At 44.6% G+C, this 19,680-nt stretch overlaps 1 protein-coding gene across 1 annotated transcript in view; it reads left to right on the top strand.

The window, feature by feature from the left end:
* The window catches only part of LOC130300591 (oocyte zinc finger protein XlCOF7.1-like), a 110,775-nt gene that overhangs the window by 24,219 nt on the left and 66,876 nt on the right, over positions 1-19,680 (top strand). Inside the window, 1 exon segment of the mRNA XM_056551561.1 lies at positions 132-894. Within this exon segment, the coding sequence (XP_056407536.1) occupies positions 141-894 (754 nt within the window). The 5' untranslated portion in view covers positions 132-140.

The following is a 19,680-nucleotide window of genomic DNA, read 5'->3' as shown; positions in this document are numbered from 1 at the left end:
CTAAGATAACTAATTTTGTTATTTTTGGTCTGTGTAATAATTAATGATCTTTTCTGCTCATATAAAACATTCAACATTACTTTTACTGTCTGATGACTTTAACAATGTTTCTTCCACATCTTATCATTCAGGGAGAAGATATGAACAATATTAATGTTCCAAAGACAGATTGGAGCGGTGATGAGCAGTATAAGGAAAACATTCCAACAGGGAAAGATCTGATCTATATTAATGCTACTGACATAAAAAAAGAAAAGAAAGATGTGATCGGTGATGAGCAGTATAAGGAGATCATTCCTGCAGGGAAAGATCTGATCTATATTGATGCCACAGACATAAACGAAGAAGAGAAAGATGTGAGCGGTGATGATCAGCATATGGAGGACATTCCTACAGTAAAAGATCCAATCTATATTAACGCTGCAGACATAAAGGAAGAAGAGGAGACAGATGTGAGCAGTGATGAGCAGTATAGGAAGGACATTCCTACTGGGAAAAATCTGATCTATATTAACTCTACAGACACAAAGGGAGAAGAAGAAAATACAGATGGAAGCATTGATGAGAAGTATATGGAGGACATTCCTACGGGGAAAGATCCAATCTATGTTAATGCTAAAGTTATAAAGGAAGAAGAAAATACAGATGTGAGCGGTGATGAGAAGTATATGGAGGACATTCCTACAGGGAAAGATCTGATCTATATTAATGCTAAAGATGTAAAGGAAGAAGAAAATACAGATGTGTGCTGTGATGATCAGTATATGGAGGACATTCTTATAGGAAAAGATCCATTCTACATTAACGCTGCAGACATAGAGGAAGAAGAAGAGGAGACAGATGTGAGCGGTGATGAGCAGTATAAGGAGGACATCCCTAAAGGTAACCATCCAGGTGAGTAGTAGCCACTAAATGCAGAGAACAAATTTTACCCAGTCAGCGGCAGCAACAATGTTTTGTGGAATTCTTTAAGCTCTGTGTCCTGTCTCTTTTCTGCTGTATGTTCCTCCATTCAGCCAAACCTGTGACTCAGTTATGGGAGATAACACATTTATAATATGGATGCAGAATACAGCTGGAATATAGACATGAAATATACCTATGTGCAGGACGTAAGGATCGCAGTGGAAAGGGGGTGTGACTGTGACCTGGTCTGCAGGGGACACATGTCCCTGATCCCCCAACAAGCGTGGCTATTGATTTTGTATGTATTACACTGGCGGCTCCGTCCTATCGCTGTAGCCATGACTTCCGGTGTAGGCAGCATCTCTGTATGGCGCTGTCTGTATAGGGAGCTCAGAGAGTTGGAGCCGCGGGGAGAAGAGCACCGATAGCTGCGGAAAAATGATTAGAGAAGGGTATTGGTTTTTTTCATTGGGCTACTACTATATGGGAGCCAACTACTTTATGTGGGCACCGAGGGGGCCTAAGTACTATATGTGGCAGTATTGAAGCATAATACTGGGGGCAGTATGGGGGCACAGAAGGGGACTAACTGAGGATTGTGCTGGATACAGGAACACAACATTTTTGTCAGCAGATTCTGAAGAGACAAGTTTTGACCAGGAAAAGTCTTCATGGCTGTCTGGGCCAGATAGAAAAGAGTCACTGGATGTATCTGTAATCACTTATATGGTCTGCAGAGCCCTAGTGTACAGCTAGTATGCCACCAAGACCAACATCTACAAGGAGTTTGTATGTTCTCCTCTTGTTTACATGGATTTCCTCCCACACTCCAAAAACATATTGATAGGTGAATTAGGAATTTAGATTGTGATCCCCAATGGGGGCAGGGAGCAACCTGAGTGATAACAAACTGTGTACAGCTCTGCAGAATATGTGGGCGTTAAATAAATAAAGGCATTTTTATTCTGTGCTACACACTGATTTTTTACCCCTTCTGTGCCCCTGGACTGATATTATACCCCTCCTGTGCCCCCACTTATTCTGTGCTCTCACACTGATATTATTGTGTTAAACCCATTATACTGATATTATGACTCCATGTTTGACAATGCTATCCAGTGTACATCTTGGTCAATGTATGCAATCCTTGAACAGCAGTTGGAGGGTGCATATTGTTGTGCGGGTTGTTCATTTGGAAACCCAGATCCTGGATCCTGAGGAGCATCTGGCAAGACTGAGATGTATTGACAACATGGAGAGGAGTCTGCTGGGTACTGAGCGGGCACTCTGTGGGGTAGAGGTGGAAGAGGATAGTGGGATGGAGGTGCAGGACAGTCAGGCAGCTAGCTGGGTTATAGTTAGAAAACGGGGTAGAGGGAAAAGTGTCAGGGAGGCTAGTCCTGATCTTACACCCCAACAAGTTTTGCCGGTTGGTATATGAGGGGATGTTAGTTCAGAGTTAGTGATGCTGTAGCAAGATACTGCCTCTGACCACCAGGGGGGTGTCTGCTCCAGTAAAGAGGGAGGGAGGAGTGCTGGGCAGGCCAGACAGGTACTGGTAGTGGGGGACTCTGTTATTAGGGGGACAGACAGGGCGATCTGTCACAAAGACCGGGATCACCGAACAGTGTGTTGTCTATCTGGTGCTCGAGTTCGGCACATCATGAATCGAGTTGACCGGTTGCTGGGAGGGGCTGGAGAAGACCCAGCAGTCATGGTTCACATTGACACCAATGGCAAAATAAGAGGTAGGTGGAGTGTCCTTAAAAATGATTTCAGGGACTTAGGCTGCAAGCTGAAGGAAAGAACCTCCAAGTTAATATTCCTTGAAATATTACCTGTACCACGAGCCTCACCAGAGAGGCAGTGGGAGATTAGGGTGCATTTACACCACGTTTTTGCAATACAGTTCCTGTATCAGGTTTTTGTTGAAAAACGGATTCCTCAAAACTGGACTAAACTGTATCAAAACGTGTGTACAAATTTTAAGCCATATATAGTTAAAAACCGTATAGGGTTTGAAAAATGATGTCCGGTTGCATCCGTTTTTTAAGAAAAAAACGTATACGTTTTTAACTTTTCACTCCATTATGAATAAAGTTTAACTTTTTTTATATAAATTCCAAGAAATAAATCTGTGCAAAAGTCAAAAACCATATGGTGCAAATCGGATGGAACCGTACTCACAAACGGTTCTGTACGGTTCCCATTGACTCCCAAAAAACGTATAGGGTTTAACCCCTTAAGGACCCAGCCAATTTTCACTGTAGGACACGGCCATTTTTTGCACATCTGACCACTGTCACTTTAAACATTAATAACTCTGGGATGCTTTTACCTTTCATTCTGATTCCGAGATATTTTTTTTCGTGACATATTCTACTTTATGTTAATGGTAAAATTTTGTCGATACTTGCATCATTTCTTGGTGAAAAATTTGATGAAAAAATTGAAAATTTTTAATTTTATTTACTTTGAAGCTCTCTGCTTATAAGGAAAATGAATATTCCAAATAAATTATATATTGATTCACATATACAATATGTCTACTTTATGTTTTCATCATAAAGTTGACATGTTTTTACTTTTGGAAGACATCAGAGGGCTTCAAAGTATAACAGCAATTTTCCGATTTTTCACAACATTTTCTAAATCGAAATTTTTCAGGGACCAGTTCTGTTTTGAAGTGGATTTGAAGGGCCTTCTTATTAGAAATACCCCACAAATGACCCCATTATAAAAACTGCACCCCTCAAAGTATTCAAAATGACATTCAAAAGGTTTGTTAACCCTTTAGGTGTTTCACAGGAATAGCAGCAAATTGAAGGAGAAAATTCAAAATCTTCATTTTTTTACACTCGCATGTTCTTGTAGACCCAGTTATTGAATTTTTGCAAGGGGTAAAAGGAGAGAAATCTTCCTAAAATGTGTAACCCAATTTCTCTCGAGTAAGAAAATACCTCATATGTGTATGTCAAGTGTTCGGCGGGCGCAGTAGAGGGCTCAAAAGGGAAGAAGCGACAGTGGGATTTTGGAGAGTGAGTTTTTCTGAAATGGTTTTTGGGGGGCATGTCACATTTAGGAAGCCCCTATGGTGCCAGAACAGCAAAAAAAAAACAACATGGCAAACTATTTTGGAAACTACACCCCTCAAGGCACGTAACAAGGGGACCAGTGAGCCTTAACACCCCACAGGTGTTTGACGACTTTTCGTGAAAGTTGGATGTGTAAATGATTTTTTTTTTTCCACTAAAATGCTAGTTTTCCCTCAAATTTAAAATTTATACAAGGGGTAATTGGACAAAATGCCCCCCAAAATTTGAAACCCCATCTCTTCTTAGTATGGAAATACCCCATGTGTGGACGTCAAGTGCTCTGCTGGCGCACTACAATGCTCAGAAGAGGAGGAGCGCCATTGAGCTTTTGGGAAAAAAATTGTTCGGAAGTCAGGGGCCATGTGTGTTTACAAAGCCCCCCGTGGTGCCAGAACTGTGGACCCCCCACATGTGATCCTATTTTGGAAACTACACCCCTTACAGAATTTAATAAGGGGTACAGTGAGTATTTAAACCCCACTGGCGTTTGACAGATCTTTGGAACAGTGGGCTGTGCAAATGAAAAATTACATTTTTCATTTTCACGTACCACTGTTCCAAAAATCTGTCAGACACCTGTGGGGCGTAAATGCTCACTGTACCCTTATTACATTCCATGAGGGGTGTAGTTTCCAAAATGGGGTCACATGTGGGTATTTATTTTTTTGCGTTTATGTCAGAACCGCAGTAAAATCGGCCACCCCTGTGCAAATCACCAATTTAGGCCTCAAATGTACATGTGCGCTCTCACTCCTGAGCCTTGTTGTGCGCCCGCAGAGCATTTTACGCCTACATATGGGGTATTTCCGTACTCAGAAGAAATTGCGTTACAAGTTTTGGGGGTCTTTTTTCCTTTTAACGCTTGTGAAAATAAAAAGTATGGGGCAACACCAGCATGTTAGTGTAAAAATGTTTATTTTTTTACACTAACAAGCTGGTGTAGCCCCCAACTTTTCCTTTTCATAAGGGGTAAAAGGAGAAAAAGCCCCCCAAAATTTGTAGTGCAATTTCTCCCGAGTACGGAGATACCCCATATGTGGCCCTAACCTGTTTCCTTGAAATACTACAGGGCTCTGAAGTGAGAGAGCGCCATGCGCATTTGAGGACTAAATTGGGGATTGCATAGGGGTCGACATAGGGGTATTCTACGCCAGTGATTCCCAAACAGGGTGCCTCCAGCTGTTGCTAAACTTCCAGCATGCCTGGACAGTCAGTGGCTGTCCAGAAATGCTGGGAGTTGTTGTTTTGCAACAGCTTGAGGCTCCGTTTTGGAAACACTGCCGTACAATACGTTTTTATTTTTTATTGGGGGGACAGTGTAAGGGGTATATATGTAGTGTTTTACCCTTTATTATGTGGTAGTGTAGTGTTTTTAGGGTACATTCGCACTGGCATCTTACAGTAAGTTTCCCACTAGGAGTTTGCGCTGCGGCAAAAAATTTGCCGCAGCCCAAACTTGAAGCAAGAAACTTACTGTAAACCTGCCCGTGTGAATGTACCCTGTACGTTCACCTGGGGGGGAAAACCTCCAGCTGTTTCAAAACTACAACTCCCAGCATGTACTGACAGACCGTGCATGCTGGGAGTTGTAGTTTTGCAACAGCTGGAGGCACACTGGTTAGAAGACCTTCAGTTAGGTTCTGTTATTTAACTCAGTATTTTCCAACCAGTGTGCCTCCAGCTGTTGCAAAACTACAACTCCCAGCATGTACTGATCACCAAAGGGCATACTGGGAGATGTAGTTATGCAACAGCTGGAGGTACGCAACTACAACTCCCAGCATGCCTAGACAGCTGTTTGGGCATTCTGGGATTTGCAGTTTTGTAACATCTGGAGGGCTACAGTTTCAGAGACCACTGCAAAGTGATCTCCAAACTGTGGTCCTCCAGCTATTGCAAAACTACAAATCCCAGCATGCCCGGACAGCAAACAGCTGTTTGGGCATGCTAGGAGTTGTAGTTTTGCAAGATCTGGAGGGCTACAGTTTAGGGACCACTATATAGTGGTCTCAAACTGTAGCCCTTCAACTGTTGCAAAACTACATATTCCAGCATGCCCAAACAGCTGTCTGGGCATGCTGGGAGTTGTAGTTTTGAAACATCTGGAGGGCTACAGTTAGAGACCACTATCTAGTGGTCTCAGACTGTACCCTCCAGATGTCGCTAGGCAACTCACCGGCTTCCGTAGGATCCAGCCGCACGACGACGACGCCTGCCGATCTCCCTCGCCGCGCGCTGATCTCCGTCACCCGCAGCCTCCGGATCGGTAAGTGGATCTTCAGCGCCGGTCCCTGTCGGGTTTCCCCGTCCTGCCCCGCCTATTGTGGGTGGGCAGGATGGGGAAAACGAAAGTAAAAACCCCCCCCCCCCGCCCCCGATCTGCTATTGGTGGTCGCGTCTAGACCACCAATAGCAGGGATAGGAGGGGTGGCACCCCTGCCACCTCACTCCTATCTCTTCAGGGGGGTTGTGGGTGTCATGGACACCAGCGATCCCCCTTCTATTCCGGGTCACCATAGACCCGTAATGACCCGGAATCGTGCAAATCGCAAGTGTGAATTCACTTGCGATTTGCCGCGATCGCCGACATGGGGGGTCTGATGACCCCCCTGGGCCTTTGCACGGAATGCCTGCTGAATGATTTCAGCAGGCATCCCGGTCCGATCCCCACCCGGCGCGCGGCGGGGGCCGGAATTGTCCATGACGTACGCGTACGTCGTGGGTCCTTAAGTACCAGGGTGTCATGACGTACGCGTACGTCAAGGGTCCTTAAGGGGTTAATACGGTTTTTCACCAGACCAAAAACCGTGGTAGGCAACGGTTTTGGGTACGGGGAAAAAACTGCCAAAACCATACAAAACGCAAAATGGATGCATCGTTTGGCTTGCTGTTTTCAATGGAGAGTCAATGCATACGGTTTTCAATACAGCTCTGTACGGTTTTCACATTGAAAACATATATGGGAACTGGAGGGCGTGGCTTGGCGCCGACTAAGATGGCCGTGTGCTGAAGAGGCTCCTGCTCCACTGGCTCTACTTTGGCTATAAACCCACCCTGGTGACCCTGCCTCATGGGGAAGAATTCCTGCCGATCCCGGAATACCTCTGCACCTGCCCGCTTGTCTCTCCCAGCCTCTGGTGCCCTCCAGCGACTCTGGAACCTCCCACCTGCTTCATCCCCATCCCAGGAGTCCGCCATTACAGGGCCGGCTCTCCCACATCGCCCCCCCCCCCCATCAGTGTATCTTGGGACCTGCAGTTAGACCTTGATAACAGAGGGAGACGTAATAATATCAGAGTGAGAGGCCTGCCGGAGGCCACCCGTGAGGAGGACTTATTTGTTATGTTGGAAACCATCTTTAATCTTATTCTCGGGGAGCCTCCGTCCCACAAGATCAAGCTGGACAGGGCCCTAAATCTGCTACGGGTGCTCCTCGTGATTTCATTTGTTGTGTGCATGTTTACCAAGTCAAGAAGGCCATCATGGCTAAAGCTAGATTTCTGCGCAACTTTGACTTCGAATGGGCCCCGGTTCAACTCTACCAGGATCTGTCCTGGCTGACTCTCAGGAAACGACGACTGCTGCAGCCACTTCTGGAAGTCCTCACCATGTGCCGTATAGATGGACTTTCCCGTTTGGATTGAATGCTAGTCAAGAGGGACACTCCGCTGTTCTCCGCTCCTTCTCCAATCTTCAGGCCTTCTGCACTGCCTTGGACCTGCCGTTCCCTAAACTGACTGACTGGGACCTCATCTCTCCCCCACCTCCATTGCCGCCAGTTTGGCAACCAGTCTGGGTCCGTCAGCCTGGATCCCAGCGGAGGTCCTCTCCTCCAACCCTGGGGACACCCTGTCGACTTCCCCCTTGAGATATTGCTTAGATGTCCTTGATTGCTTAGAGATATTCCTGGTTGGACTCCTCTCCTGACTGTGGGGCCCGCACTGATGCTTCTTCTTGGACATTTTTGCCTCTTTAGTGTTTTAGCATTTTTTGGTCACCTGTGGGTTTTTGTATTATTTGCTCTCTTGCCACAGCCTTGGAGTTGGGTGTTTGCCTTTTTGGTGGTTTGTTTTTTGTTGGTCTCCTTCTATATTCCCTCTAGAGGCTGTGGCAATGGTCTGCTTATGCTTTTGACCATGGTCCACTTCAGTGGTCCTGGCCTCCGCATTGGCTTTTTGGTCAATGGTTTATTTTTTTTTTAGTATTGTTTATTTGTTTTGTGGTGTCCTTTCCGGTCGTGGTCTGTTTGTTTTCCCTTTTTGTCTCTTCTTGTTTTGTCCTTTTTTGTCTTTTCTTCCCTCCCCTCTTCTCCTTTTTTTCCCCGCCTTCGGTTGCCTCCTCCTGTCCGTGTAGTTGCTGGTCTCTGCTCTTTTCTGGTTCCCATGGAGGGCTCTGTGCAGCCCGCTGTGTCCCCCCCGGACTGTTTTTGTGAGTATGCTTCTTATTAGCTATTTCTTTTTCTTCTCTCATCCGCCATGGTTAAGTGCGTCTCCCTGAATGTTAAGGGGCTTAATTCCCCTACCAAACGGCGCCTACTGCAAAGGAAGTTGATTGGTTTACATAATTACATAGTTAGTATGGTTGAAAAAAGACATACGTCCATCAAGTCCAACCAGGGAATTGAAGTGAAGGGTGTAAGGGGATAAGGGGAAGGGATGTAGTTTTATAATTCTGCATAAGCATTAATGTTATTTTGTTCCAGGAATGTATATAACCCTGTTTTAAAGCTGTTAATTGTTCCTGCTGTGACCAGTTCCTGAGATAGACCGTTCCATAAATTCACAGTCCTCACGGTAAAGAAGATGTGTCGCCCCTTTAGACTAAACCTTTTCTTCTCCAGACGAAGGGAGTGCCCCCTCGTCCTTTGGGGGGGGGGTTTAACCTGGAACAGTTTTTCTCCATATTTTTTGTATGGGCCATTTATATACTTATATACGTTTATCATATCCCCCCTTAAACGTCTCTTCTCAAGACTAAACAATTGTAACTCCTTTAATCGCTCCTCATAGCTAAGATGTTCCATGCCCCATTTTAGTTTAGTCGCGCGTCTCTGCACCCTTTCCAACTCCGCAGTGTCCCTTTTATGAACAGGCGACCAAAACTGAACAGCATATTCCAAGTGAGGCCGTACCAATGCTTTATAAAGGGGGAGTATTATGTCCCTGTCCCTTGAGTCCATGCCTCTTTTTATACATGACAATATCCTGCCGGCTTTGGAAGCAGCAGCCTGACATTGCTTGCTATTCTGTAGTCTGTGATCTACAAGTACACCCAGATCCTTCTCTACCAGTGACTCTGTCAGTTTAATCCCCCCTAAGACATACGATGCATGCAGGTTATTAGTACCCAGATGCATAACTTTAGATTTATCCACATTGAACCTCATTTGCCAAGTGAATGCCCAGACACTTAGTCTATCCAAGTCATCTTGTAACTTATGCACATCCTCTATAGACTGTACCGTGCTACAAAGCTTGGTGTCATCTGCAAAGATAGAAACAGAGCTGTTAATGCCATCCTCTATATCATTGATAAATAAATTAAACAACAGCGGGCCCAGTACTGAACCTTGGGGTACACCACTAATTATCGGGGACCAGAGTACGAATCATTGACCACCACTCTCTGGGTACGATCCATGAGCCAGTGTTCAATCCAGTTACAAACTAAAGTTTCCAAGCCCAAAGACCTTAACTTACCTGTCAGACGTCTGTGAGGGACAGTATCAAACGCTTTGGGAAAATCCAGAAACACTATATCCACAGCCATTCCCCTGTCAAGGCTTCTACTTACTTCTTCATAAAAGCAAATTAGATTGGTTTGACAACTTCTATCCTTAGTAAACCCATGCTGGCTATCACTTATAATACTACAATCTCCTATGTATTCCTGTATGTAATCCCTTATAAGTCCTTCAAACAATTTCCCCACAATGCATGTTAGACTTACCGGTCTATAACTGCCTGGCGAAGACCTAGAGCCCTTCTTGAAGATTGGTACCACATTAGCCTTGCACCAGTCCCTTGGCACAATACCAGACACCAGAGAATCTCTAAATATCATGAACAAGGGTACAGATATTACTGAACTTACCTCTCTAAGAACTCTTGGGTGTAGTCCATCCGGCCCTGGAGATTTGCTTACATTTACTTTACTTAACTTACCTTGTACCATCTCTACATTAAGCCACTTCAGTACATTATATGATGTGTTACCAGCACTGACCTGGCCAATGTCAGCTCCTTTTTCCATAGCTCCGCCTTCTCTTGATCGCCCGTGACAACCTCCCCATTATCATTATTAAGGGGTCCTACATGCTCTGTCCTTGTTTTTTTTGTATTTATATATCTAAATAAATATTTAGGATTAGTTTTGCTTTCTTTGGCCACCTATCTCTCTTTTTGAATTTTTGCTGTTTTTATTACATTTTTACAGATTTTATTAAGCTCCTTGTACTGTTTAAATGTTATAGCTGACCCATCAGATTTGATTTTTTTGAAGGCTATTTTTTTTTGTTGTTTATTGCTCTTTTAACATCATTTGTCAGCCATGTAGGATTTAGTTTTAATCGTTTATATTTGTTCCCCTTTGGTATATATTTAGCTGTATAGTTATTTAGAGTTGATTTAAAGATGTCCCATTTACCTTCTGTATCAGTATTTGAGAACACCTCCCCCCAGTCTATGTCCTGTAGTGCAGCCCTCAGCCCAGGGAAATTTGCCTTTTTAAAGTTATATGTTTTTGCCTTCCCCGTCTGTCTTTGTTTTCTACATTTTAAGTCAAAAGTAACTATATTGTGGTCGCTATTACCAAGGTTTTCCCGCACAGTTACATTACCAACCAGCTCTGCGTTGTTAAAAATGATCAGATCCAACAAGGCATCACTTCTTGTTGGGTCCTCCACAAACTGGCCCATAAAATTATCCTGCAATAAATTTAGGAATTTTCTCCCCTTTGTAGTTTTAGCCAGCCCCTGGCCCCAATCTATATCTGGATAGTTAAAATCTCCCATTATTACCACTGTACCTGCCCGGGCGGCCCTCTCTATTTGTTTATACAGCCGACCTTCTATCTCTTCAGTGATATTAGGGGGTCTGTAGATTACACCAAATACTATTTTTTCAATATTTCCCTCCTTTTGTAATTCTACCCACAATGATTCCACATCCTCAGAATCATCACACACTATGGCATCGTTCACACTGACTTTCATACCACTTCTTACATACAGACTCCACCACCTTTTCTGTTCATTCTATTCTTGCGAAACAATGTAAACCCCTGCAGATTAACAGCCCAGTCATGCGAGGAGTCCAGCCATGTCTCAGTGACCCCAACTATATCAATATGTTCCTCCAGTATCAAGGCCTCAAGCTCCCCCATTTTATTTGCTAGGCTTCTGGCATTTGTGAACATACACTTTACATTTCCATTAAGTTTTACACATATAGTCTCACTAATGGGATTTTCAGAGTTATTGGGGTTAATGTTATTTTTTGAGTTATAAGGGGTCTAACGTTATTATTTAAGTTATTGGGGCTAATGGGATTTTTTGCGTTATTGGGTCTAACGTTGTTATTTAAGTTATTGGGGCTAATGGTATTTTTTGAGTTAATGGGGCTTATTGTAGTTATTGAGTTATTGGGGCTAATGGAATTTTTTGAATTATTGGGATTACAATTTTTCGGGCTACATTTATTTTTACGGCTGGTTTGTAACCCATGGATCTCCTTATCCACTGCTCTTAACCTCCCCCCACAGGACTCCTTTCCACCCACCATTATGTCCTGACCCCTCTCTAACCTATCCATCCCACTGTCTTCTTTCTTTGCTTTATTATCCTCCCCCCACTCACCTAGTTAAATACTCAGCCACCCCTTCCAGGATTCTCTCCCCCAGCAGAGCGGACCCCCTTCCATTCAGGTGCAAATTATCCGTACATGCCAACATAATTTTCCTTCAGGAGACTCATTTTGACCATTCTGGATCCTTCCAATTCCTTCAACAACTGTTCCCTCAGTCTTATTCAGCTACCACGGGTAGGAAGATGGCTGGGGTGGCTATTCTGGTTTCTAGATCCTGCCCACTTCAAGTCTCTTCCTCCCTTCTTAATCATATGGGACGGTTTGTCATACTAGAAGGTACTCTAGGTGGGGTCTCACTTTTGCTTTGTAATGTTTATGCACCTAACACTTCACAAATCCCTTTCCTGCATAGGGTCTTTACTAAACTCCAGCGGTACCCCCCGTCTGCATGGTTAGTGGGTGGGGAATTCAATCTCATCTTCTCCCCATCCTTGGACCGCCATTCTGTTACTAGTGCTCCCCCTACATCTGTGTAGCCGTGTCTCGCCTCGATTTTTCGACGTCTCATCCGTAACTCTTCGCGCTACGATTTGTGGCGGATTGGCCATCCCTCACAAGTTACATACGCGTATTGACTATTTTTTGGGGAATCTTCCGATGGTGCGCATGCTCTCTGTCACTTCTCTGGATCCTATCTCCTGGTCTGACCACTGTCCTGTTCTTCTCTCTTTTTCCTCTACCCCTTCCTCTCTGAGGTCTTGTCATTGGAGAATGAACGACTCTCTCCTTAAAACTCTACCTTCCCTGGAGTCGATTCAGCAGTGTATTACTGACTACTTTGCCACTAATGAAGGTTCAGTGTCCTCTCAGGCTATCCTTTGGGAAGCTCACAAATCTGTGGTCCGCGGCCATTGCATTGCTTTGGGTGCCAGACTCAAGCGTGATGCTCTGACTCGCTCCCGGGAACTTCGAGTGGAGATTGCTCGTCTGGAGGCTCTCCTGCTGTTCTCCTTCTGTCTTCTCCTTCTGTTTCAACATTGAGGGCTTGGTGGCGGCTCAGGCACGACTGAGTGACCTGGCTCTCCATAGAGTTGAGAGGCAATTGCTTTATGCTAAGCAGCGCTTCTACGAAAAAGGCAATAAGGCTCACACTATGCTGGCGAGACGTTTAAATGACCGGGTTGCTGCTCAATCCCCCTATGCTTTGAAGGATCCTTCTGGGGTTCTCCACTACCATCCCGCTGATATCTCTCATCTGATATCTCTTTTTTGTTGACTATTACACTAATCTTTACTCTCTCCCTTCCCAGTTGCCATCTGACCTGGAAGAGAGAGCGGCGGCCTTAGATGCCTACCTCTCTTGGTGTGAATTACCTTCTCTTTCGGGAGCGGACCGGGACGTTCTTAATCCTCCTATTACTGGAGTGAAGATCTCGGAGGTCCTTAAATCTCTCGCAGCTGGTCACTCTCCTTGTCTGCATGGCTTCCCCTATCTGTACTATAAGACTTTCTTGTCTCTGCTAGTGCCTAAACTTGTCCCTCTTTTCAATTCCTTCCTGGATGGGGAGGCGATCCTGCAGTTTTTTTACACTCCCTTATCACCCTGATACCAATGCCTGGCAAGGATCCTCATGATTGCTCCAGTTATCGGCCCATTGCCCTCCTTAACTCTGACCTTAAGCTTTTTTTTAAGGTATTAGCCGTTAGACTTTCTTCCAGCCCTTATTCATAAGGACCAGGTTGGATTTATTCCTTGTCGCCAGGGTGGAGACAATACTAGAAATGTGGTGGGCCTGGTTGATTTGATTAATCGGAGATCTGAGCAGGCATTACTTCTTAGTCTAGATGCCGAAAAGGCTTTTGATGGGCTGGGGTGGCCGTTCCTTTTTGCTACTTTAAAGAAATTTGGGATTCCTGGGAAGTTTTTGACTTCACTGCGGGGTCTCTATTCCTCCCCAACAGCCTCACTCAAGCTTCCTCACTCGCCATCTCCTACTTTTCCTTTATTCAGTGGGACTCGTCAGGGCTGCCCCTTATCCGCCCTGATATTTGCGCTCTGTATTGAACCTTTGGCTGCTATGATCAGGGGAGATCCGGACGTTACTGGTATTTCCTTGCACCATAGGGAATTTAAGGTTTGTTTATTTGTTGACGATGTTCTTTTTACACTTTGTCGTCCTCTACTGTCTCTCCCTTCTCTCTACAAAGTTCTGCACGACTATGGGGTGGTTTCTGGCTACAAGGTTAATCTCTCTAAGTCAGAGGCCCTTCCTCTTAACCTTCCCTTTCTGCTCTTTTACGCTCCGATTATTCTTTCCGGTGGTCTCCCTCTGCTATTAAATACCTTGGGGTCTGGATCTCCTCTTACTATTCTTCCCTATATTCTACTAACTATCTGCCCCTTTTTGGGGAACTCCGTGCTCTTATGGAAAAGTGGCGCTCGCAATATATTTCCTTTTTTGGTCGCATTGCCGCGGTGAAAATTACTGTTCTCCCGAAGCTCCTCTACTTTTTTGAAACCCTGCCGGTTTGGGTTCCACTGTTGGCTCTGCGCTCCCTCCAGGTGGCTATTTCTCGGTTTATTTGGGACGGGAAGAGGCATCGGCTACCGATGTCTGTGATGTTGGCTGGGAGGGCGTTTGGGGGCTTAGCGGTCCCGGATGTGGTGAAATATTATTGGGCTGCCCATTTGCACCATCTTGTGGCGTGGTCTACCTACCATGCATACAGCCGCTGGATGGAGCTAGAGAAGCTATGGCTAGCGCCTGTCCACCCTAATGCTCTCCTCTGGACCCTTCCTGCCTCTGCCCCTTCTCTATCCCCTCTCCTGGGCCCTATGGCGTTCTCTAAATATGTGTGGGGTTACTGTTCTGTTAAATTTAAACTGCTGTCTTCCTCTTCCCCTCTTCAATCTTTCCTTTATCATCCTAGCTTTCCCCCTGGCCGGACCTCTGTTATGGTGCGGGAGTGGAGGTCTAGAGGCCTTTTTTGCTGGGCGGTCGTAGTTGATCCTTTGTCACAGACTCTCCTGCCTTTTGATCGGTTGCAATCTCGTTGGGATCTCCCCTCATCTGAGCGTTGTCATTATTTCCAGTTACAACACTTTATGTCCTCCACACTGGGTTCCCTGGTGGTATCCTTGCCTACGGGCTTTGAAAGGCTGTGTCGTGGTAGACCTCGGACGAGGGGTCTTCTCTACGATATTTACTCTTTGCTTTTCCAACCTCCGGAGGGAGTCCAGGTATCTCACCGATATATGACTCATTGGGAGGAAGCGCTTAATACCACTATCACTCCTCCTCAGTGGAAAATAATATGGTAACGGGCCTCTAAGGCATCCATATGTACCGCCTATAAGGAAACTCATTACAAACTGATTATGGGTTCGTACCATACCCCAGAGTTATTGAATAGGCTGAATCCCAATATCCCCCCCCCAGTGCTAGCGTTGTGGGGGTAGGTTTGGGTACACTGTTTCATGTCTTTTGGTCCTGCCCTCTTATCATGGGGTATTGGGAGATAGTGTGTCACTTACTTACGCTCTGATGTTCTTGGAATGTCGGTCCCTCCTGACCCTCAGGTATACCTTTTGCACCTTTCACACTCTGCTCTACCTAAGAAGCTGTTTAAACTAGCTATGCACATATTATTGGCCGCTAAGACACTTGTTGCTAAATGTAAAACCTGTAGGGTTTTACTGTAGGTAACCGGGTCCGCCCCTATTGCAAATTCCTTATTTAGGCCTCAAATGCGCATGGCGCTCTCTCACTTCAGAGCCCTGTCGTATTTCAAGGCAACAGTTTAGGGCCACATATGGGGTATTTCCGTACTCGGGAGAAATTGCACTACAAATTTTGGGGCGATTTTTCTCCTTTTACCCCTTATGAAAAGGTAAAGTTGGGGGCTACACCAGCATGTTAGTGTAAAAAAAAAAAGAAACATTTTTACACTAACATGCTGGTGTTGCCCCATACTTTTCATTTTCACAATCGGTAAAAGAAGAAAATGACCCCCAAAATTTGTAACACAATTTCTTCTGAGTACGGAAATACCCCATATGTGTACGTAAAATGCTCTGCGGACGAACTACATGGCTCAGAAGTGAGAGAGCGCCATGTACATTTCAGGCCTAAATTTATGATTTGCACAGGGGTTGCTGATCGTTACAGCGGTTCTGACATGAACGCAAAAAAAAAAAACACCCACATGCGACCCCATTTTGGAAACTACACCCCTCACGGAACGTAACAAGGGGTATAGTGAGCCTTAACACCCTTCAGGTCTTTGACAAATTTTCGTTAAAGTTGGACATGAAAATTTAAAATTTGTTTTTTTCCCCTGAAATGCTGGTGTTACCCCAAATTTTTCATTTTCGCAAGGGGTAATAGAAAAAAGCCCCCCAAAATTTGTAACCCCATTTCTTCTGAGTATATAAATACCCCATGCATATGTGGAAGTAAAGTGCTCTACGGGCGAACTACAATGCTCAGAAGAGAAGGAGCGCCATTGGGCTTTTTGAGAGAAAATTAGGCTGGAATTGAAGGCTGTGTGTGTTTACAAAGCCCCCATGGTGCCAGAACAGTGGACCCCCTCCACATGTGAGCCCATTTTGGAAACTACACCCCTCACGGAATGTAACAAGGGGTACAGTGAGCATTTACGCCCCACAGGTGTCTGACAGATTTTTTGAACAGTCGTCCGTAAAAATGAAAAATGTAATTTTTCATTTGCACAGCCCACTGTTCCAAAGATCTGTCAAATGCCAGTGGGGTGTAAATGCTCACTGCACCCCTTATTAAATTCTGTGAGGGGTGTAGTTTCCAAAATAGTATGCCATGTGTTTTTTTTTTTTTTTACTGTTCTGGCATCATGGGGGCTTCCTAAATGCGACATGCCCCCAAAAACCATTTCAGCAAAATTCGCTCTCCAAAAGCCCAATGTTGCGCCTTCCCTTCTGAGCCCTCTATTGCGCCCACAGAGCACTTAACATACACATATGAGGTATTTCCTTACTCGAGAGAAATGGGGTTACAAATTTTGGGGGGCACTTTTTCCTATTACTCCTTGTGAAAATGAAAAGTTTTGGGTAACACCAGCATTTCAGTGTTAAAAATCTAATTTTTCATTTTCACGTCCCTCTCTAACGAAAGTTCGTCAATCACCTGTGGGGTGTTAAAGCTCACTGGACCCCTTGTTATGTTCCTTGGTGTAGTTTCCAAAATAGTATGCCATGTGGGTATTTTGTGCTGTTCTGGCACCATAGGGGCTTCCTAAATACCACATGCCCCCCAAAAAGCATTTCAGCAATATTTGCTTTCCTAAAGCCAAATGTGACTCCTTCTGTTCTGAGCATTGTAGTTGTCCCGCAGAGCATTTTACGCCCTAACATGGGGTATTTCCATACTCAGAAGAGATGGGGTTACAAATTTTAGGGGGCATTTTCTCCCATTACCCTTTGTAAAAATGATAAATTTGGGGGGAAAAACTGCACTTTAGTGAAATTAAATTTTTTTTTCATTTACATATCCGACTTTAACGAAAAGTCGTCAAACACCTGTGGGGTGTTAAGGCTCACTGGACCCCTTATTACGTGCCTTGAGGGGTGTAGTTTCCAAACTAGTATGCCATGTGGGTTTTTTTTTTTTGCGGTTCTGGCACATAGGGGCTTCCTAAATGTGACATTCCCCTCAAAAACCATTTCAGAAAAATTCACTCTCCAAAATCCCATTGTTGCTCCTTCCCTTCTGTGCCCTCTACTGCACCCTCCGAACACTTGACATACACATATGAGGTATTTCCTTACTCGAGAGAAATTGGGTTACAAATTTTGGGGGGCTTTTTCTCCTATTACCCCTGGGTCTACAAGAACATGCGAGTGTAAAAAATGAAGATTTAGAATTTTCTCCTTCACTTTGCTGCTATTCCTGTGAAACACCTAAAGGGTTAACAAACTTTCTGAATGTCATTTTGAATACATTGAGGGGTGCAGTTTTTATAATGGGGTAATTTATGGGGTATTTCTAATATGAAGGCCCTTGGTCCCTGAAAAATTCCGATTTAGAAAATTTTGTGAAAAATTGGAAAATTGCTGCTGAACTTTGAAGCCCTCTGATGTCTTCCAAAAGTAAAAACATGTCAACTTTATGGTGCAAACATTAAGTAGACATATTGTATTTGTGAATCAATATATAATTTTTTTGGAATGTCTGTTTTCCTTACAAGCAGAGAGCTTCAAAGTTCGAAAAATGCAACATTTTCTATTTTTTCCACAAATTTTGGAATTTTTCACCAAGAAATTATGCAAGTATCGACAAAAATTTACCACTAACATGAAGTAGAATATGTCACGAAAAAACTATCTCAGAATCAGAAGGTAAAACCATCCCAGAGTTATTAATGCTTAAAGTAACAGTGGTCAGAATTGCAAAAAATGCTCCCGTCCCTAGGGTTATAATGGGCTCCGTCCCCAAGGAATTAATAACTCTGGGATGCTTTTACCTTTCATTCTGATTCCGAGATAGATTTTTCATGACATATTCTACTTTATGTTAGTGGTAAATTTTTGTCGATACTTGCATCATTTCTAGGTGAAAAATTCCAAAATTTGATGAAAAAATAGAAAGTTTAGCATTTTTTTTTTACTTTGAAGCTCTCTGCTTATCAGGAAAATAGACATTCCAAATAAATGATATATTGATTTACATATACAATATGTCTACTTTATGATTACCGTATTTATCGGCGTATAACACGCACTTTTAAAACTTAAATTTAAGGCAAAAAGCCTTCCTTCGTGTTATACGCCGATAAATCTTCTGGTCACTGATTTAAAGCGGCCGCAGCAGCGGCTGCTTGTGAAGTGTTAGCAGCACGGCCGCTGCCACTTTAAATCAGTGACCAGCGGCGTCTCCTCCCCGCTCTGGAAAACTGTCACTTGTTTTCTCCCACACTATCCACAGGTACCGGTGGATAGTGCAGGAGATGCTGATTAAATTGAGCCCTACCTTGTCCGGATCTGCGCCGCCGTTCTCCCGCAATTGTAGTTTTATTATGTGTTGAAATCTTCCTGTAACTGGCACGGGCGGGCTTCGGCGCTTAACTGGCACTGACGTCAGTGCCGCTTATGAATATTCATCCCCCCCTCCCTCCAGTTCTCCCTCTCTTTTACGCTCCTTACTGGGTGAAGAGGGAGGGGAAGAATAGCATAGGAAGAACATGATGGAGGGATAATGAGACAGGGTGGGGGGATAATGAGACAGGGGGAAATGATGGGGGACATGATGAGACAGGGTGGGGGTGATGATGAGACAGGGTGGGGGATGATGAGACAGGGGGAAATGATGAGGGAGGGGGAAATGAAGGGGGATGATGAGACAGGGTGGGGGGATGATGAGACAGGGGGAAATGATGAGGGGGGAATGATGAGACAGGGTGGGGGGGATGATGAGACGGGGAAATGATGAGGAGGGAATGATGGGGGACATGATGAGACAGGTTGGGGGGATGATGAGACAGGGGGAAATGATGAGGGGGGAATGATGGGGGACATGATGAGACAGGGTGGGGGGGATGATGAGACAGGGGGAAATAATGAGGGTGGAATGATGGGGGACATGATGAGACAGGTTGGGGGGATGATGAGACGGGGATATGATGTTGGGGGGAGGCACTAAAGGCTTAATGTCTGTATGGCTAGTGGTGGTCTATGACAGGGGGATATAATGAGACATGGGGGGTTGATGAGACATGGGGGTGGCAATGAGAGAGGTAAATGTGGCATAGGGACTGATAAATGGGAAGGAATGATGTGGCACTGGAGGGCATGGGACCAAACTGAGGTGCAGAAGAAAACAAAATTGGGGGAATGATGTGGC

This window comes from Hyla sarda, chromosome 1 (genome assembly GCF_029499605.1).
Source record: "Hyla sarda isolate aHylSar1 chromosome 1, aHylSar1.hap1, whole genome shotgun sequence".
Classification (NCBI taxonomy): domain Eukaryota; kingdom Metazoa; phylum Chordata; class Amphibia; order Anura; family Hylidae; genus Hyla; species Hyla sarda.
The sequence above is the reverse complement of the archived record's forward strand: the minus strand, read 5'-3'. Positions and strand labels throughout refer to the sequence as shown.